The sequence below is a fragment of the Procambarus clarkii genome, chromosome 54 (genome assembly GCF_040958095.1).
Source record: "Procambarus clarkii isolate CNS0578487 chromosome 54, FALCON_Pclarkii_2.0, whole genome shotgun sequence".
Classification (NCBI taxonomy): Eukaryota; Metazoa; Arthropoda; class Malacostraca; order Decapoda; family Cambaridae; genus Procambarus; species Procambarus clarkii.
In genome coordinates, this window is record NC_091203.1 from 13,354,468 (window position 1) to 13,359,003 (window position 4,536).

The window sequence follows — 4,536 nt, forward strand, 5'->3', positions numbered from 1 at the left end:
GGCTGAAAGTTGGTTAGCTGTGGCCACAGCTGAGCGAGTGTCTTGCAGCAGTGATGCCGGGCTTTTATACCGGAGAGTCTTGAGTCCTTGAATCGTATCTCAATGTTATAGTGACGTTCCACTGAGAAAGCTGTAGTTAATATGTTTCTTATCTCTTTATTTTATTATTTTTTTCCATATATAATCAATTACATATTATATTATAAGATTTTCCTTTAGGTTAACAAATATAAAACCCTAGTTAAATGTTAAATATTAAATATTTAATATGTTTTACTTCTCGTTAAGGCAATGCACTGTTTACGATTCCTTGTTAATCTTAGCAAGTACTGCATACTTGGAATATACCGGGATAGTTTACCTTGGTAAATATTTCCATACTGAAATATGATTAGTGGTTGGCAAGTAATCTCATGTTGTAGCTTTAGTACTTCCCTCGGTTTAAAAGTCTTAAACCTAAATTTATTCCAACATGTGCTAGACTTTTCAAGTAATATAGTGTTAGGCAAATGTAAGTATTTTGACCAGACCACACACTAGAAATTGAAGGGACGACGACGTTTCGTACATTTCGTTAAATTTCTTTCATCCTAAACCTGCTTCCAACACTAGTAGCACTGTACTATGCCTTCCATTCATATCTTAACTCAAAACTTTTACCAATACCTTTCGTCCTCTTGACATTAAACTCGCCTTTCGACAAACTAACACACTTTGTAGCAATCTAGTTCACACTGCTCCTCCTGCTTCTAATGCTGCTGGTGTCTACTCTATTTCCTGTTCATCTTGTCCTCTCCAATACTTTGGCGAAACTGGCTGTACACTGAATGACAGACTTAAAGAACACAAGAGAAGTGTTAAGTCTGCAGACACTAACAATGCTCTCTTCTGCCATGTGAGGGATTCTAATCATCCCATTGATTGGTCTTCCTCCAAAATAATCTTCCCTGCCTCTACTCTACACAGACGCCGTCTTGTAGAATCGGCTCCTATAAACAATGTACCCAACATGAACTTGAGTCCTGGCTTTGTTGCTGTGGACTCTTCCCTTTCACAGTATATACTCAAATGCACTAATCTTTCTAACAAACGTGACTTAACATAAGCTTTCCCCCTTCCATTTCTTTCTTTCTCTTTCGTTTTCTTTCTCTCTTCTCCCTTTTTCTGTTCATTGTCTTCTCTTACGCTCCCTTGCTATCCTCTTCTTATTCCTATTACTATCTCCTTCGGTGGTTATAATAGGAGCTGCCTCGTATGGGCCAATAGGCCTGCTGCAGTTCTCATTACTACTATCCCCTTCACCTGACTTTCCTCCTCAGCTCTCTCCTGCCTATTTATTGCCTGCCCCTACCTCCTCATCACAATCGACTTGAGAATGGTCCAGGACGGACCGAAACGTCGTCGTCCCTTCAATTTCAAGTGTGTGGTCTGGTCAACATACTTCAGCCACGTTATTGTGACTCATCGCCTGCAAATGTAAGTATTATTGCGAATTTGGTAATACACTTTAATAAGATTTACTGACTGCATTAAAATATTTTTTTTATTAATTCCAGGTTTTACTGTTTCTTTGAATTACTTTTCAAGTAATTAAAATGTAATTGTAAATATTTTCTAATTAATTTGAATTAATTAACAAAAATTAAATTACTAATTTTATTAGGTAATTTATAATCGTTTAAATTACCAATCAAGTTCAATCAATGTGAGCTTTAATATACCAATGTGCTTTAATATACTTACTAGTCTCTCTCATCTTATTTTTTTCTTTCTTGCAATGTATCTGTTATGATTTTATTAATTCCGCTAGAATTTACCTACTTAAAATTATCTGTTAGATTAGGGACCTGCCCGAAATGTTGCGTGTACTAGTGGCTTTACAAGATTGTAAATACCATGTTATGTATTCTCACAAACCCAATGTACCTTCTTGTTTATACATAAATAAATATATAAGTAGCACGGGCTATGGTAAGCAAGTTGAGGACTTACCTGGCACAGGAGCGGGGCAAGTAGCACGGGCTATGGTGAGCCCGTTGTGGACTTACCTGGCACAGGAGCGGGTCTGTAACTTATCCAAACAATGATTGTTGTTTGTGGTTTTAGATTCAGCTACTCAGAACAAAAGTTCCAAGTAGCACGGGCTATGGTGAGGCCATAGTGGAATTACCTGGCACAGGAGCGGGGCTGTGAAAAAACAATCATGGTTGTAGCTGCTTTTATAGCGTGAGGTCAGGTGTCTTGGGGAGATGTGTATACATTGGGTAATAACTTCTTTGTTACATAATCGCTCACCACATCTGGTAACCACTGCTCTCAGGAGATACTGTTAATAATTTAAAGAAAACATAAATACTGCTATATGTTCATAGTTTAATATCCGTTATAAAAACATATTACAGTTATTTACAAACTACTGAGGTAGTCGATGAGATTGAATTTGGGGTCTCTATTCATGCGATGTAATTACATCGCATACAATTTATATTATTATGGTATTATTTTATACACATTTCAAACTTTATATATGCAGAGAACCTTGTAATGAACAAATCCACAAGGTCCGTGACGAGGATTCTAACCTACGTCCGAGATCATCCCAGACGCTGCCTTAATCGATTGAGCTACGACATTGTCTATAAGAGTTGAAACCGAAGTTCTACTGAACTTACTGGATCCTGTAGCCTCTCGGAGACACAAAACAGGGTTGGCGTTTTTCTACGTTAACATATTGCTAGCTTTGTACTAGCAATTTATTGCTAGCTAGCATATACTATCAAATATGTATGTAGTTGATGAGAGTAGATAATCTCAAGAAACATTCATGAGCTCATAAAAGTTTATAAATTTCATATTATGAACAATAAATAGAGATATATAGATAAATTCAAGTTAATATAATTAATTATTGATTTTTAAATCAATAACTTAATATAATTAATATATAATTTTATTACATATAAAAAATTTATATTTAATTTTTAATTATAAAAAATGAAATCATTAATTTAATTAACTAAATTAATTAATAACATTATAATTTATAAATTACCTAATAAAATTAGTAATTTTTTTTGTTATTTAATTCAAATTAATTAAAAAAATATTTACAATTAAATTTTAATTACTTGAAAAGTAATTCAAAGAAACAGTAAAACCTGGAATTAATAAAAAAAATATTTTAATGCAGTCAGTAAATTTTATGAAAGTGTATTACCAAATTCGCAATAATACTTACATTTGCCTAACACTATATTACTTGAAAAGTCTAGCACATGTTGGAATAAAGTTAGGTTTAAGACTTTTAAACCGAGGGAAGTACTAAAGCTACAACATGAGATTACTTGCCAACCGCTAATCATATTTCAGTATGGAAATATTTACCAAGGTAAACTATCCCTGTATATACCAAGTATGCAGTACTTGCTAAGATTAACAAGGAATCGTAAACAGTGCATTGTCTTAACGAAAAGTAAAACATATTAAATATTTAATATTTAACATTTAACTAGGGTTTTATATTTGTTAACCTAAAGGAAAATCTTATAGTATAATATGTAATTGATTATATATGGAAAAAAATAATGAAATAAAGAAATAAGAAACATATTAATTACAGCTTTCTCAGTGGAACGTCACTATAACATTGAAATACGATTCAAGGACTCAAGACTCCGGTATAAAAGCCCGGCATCACTGCTGCAAGACACACTCGCTCAGCTGTGGCCACAGCTAACCAACTTTCAGCCATGAAGCTCTTGGTAAGTTGCACTAACAATCGGACTCTCTGATATTGGTTAATATTTAATGTAATGTATTACATAAAATATCAAGGAAAGTAGTAGTCTTTTCGAAGAATATTTCATTTACGCGAATGAAAATTTATTACTTTACTGCTAAATATTATATGACTGTACGTGTGATTTTTCATATTTAGGTGCTTGTAATCCTGGCGGCTGCCGCTTGCGCTTCTGAGATTGAGAAGCGAGATGCAGAGCCCAGTTACGTGACGAGCAATTACGGTAGTGCTTACCCAGCATACAGTCACCGTTACCACAATGGAAAGAGGTCTGCCGAGCCAGAGATTGAACCATCATACCCAATTTATTCCTCCGGCTTTCGACATGGTTATGATCGTCATTACTACAAGAGGTCTGCCGAACCAGAGCCTGAACCATCGTATCCTCTCTACTACGCTCCCCGTCATGGTTATCGCCGCCATTTCTACAAGAGGTCTGCAGATCCTGAACCATCCTACTCAGTCTTCTCTAATTATGGTTACCGGCCACTAAACCATTATAGTCACCACTACTACTAGATTTCTGCTGACCTAAATGACACCATCTCTACTTACATTTAGGTCTATGGGAAATCAAACTATATGGTAAACCATCTCAACAATAATTTTCAGACTACGAGGCCTACACGACAAACAATTGCAAAGATCACACTCATCGCCAGGATTACTATCATTATGACATCAATGAGCTGAAATATGCATTAAATTATTCAACAAGTTTAATGTTATTTTGTTGA

General features: G+C 34.9%; 1 protein-coding gene across 1 annotated transcript; it reads left to right on the plus strand.

The window, feature by feature from the left end:
• The first annotated feature begins 3,749 nt into the window (after positions 1 to 3,749).
• On the plus strand, positions 3,750 to 4,318 carry LOC138352686 (uncharacterized). The gene is made up of 2 exons (XM_069305263.1): positions 3,750 to 3,761; positions 3,938 to 4,318. The coding sequence occupies exons 1-2, from the start codon at positions 3,750 to 3,752 to the stop codon at positions 4,316 to 4,318; spliced, it is 393 nt and encodes a 130-aa protein (XP_069161364.1).
• Positions 4,319 to 4,536: the final 218 nt, after the last annotated feature.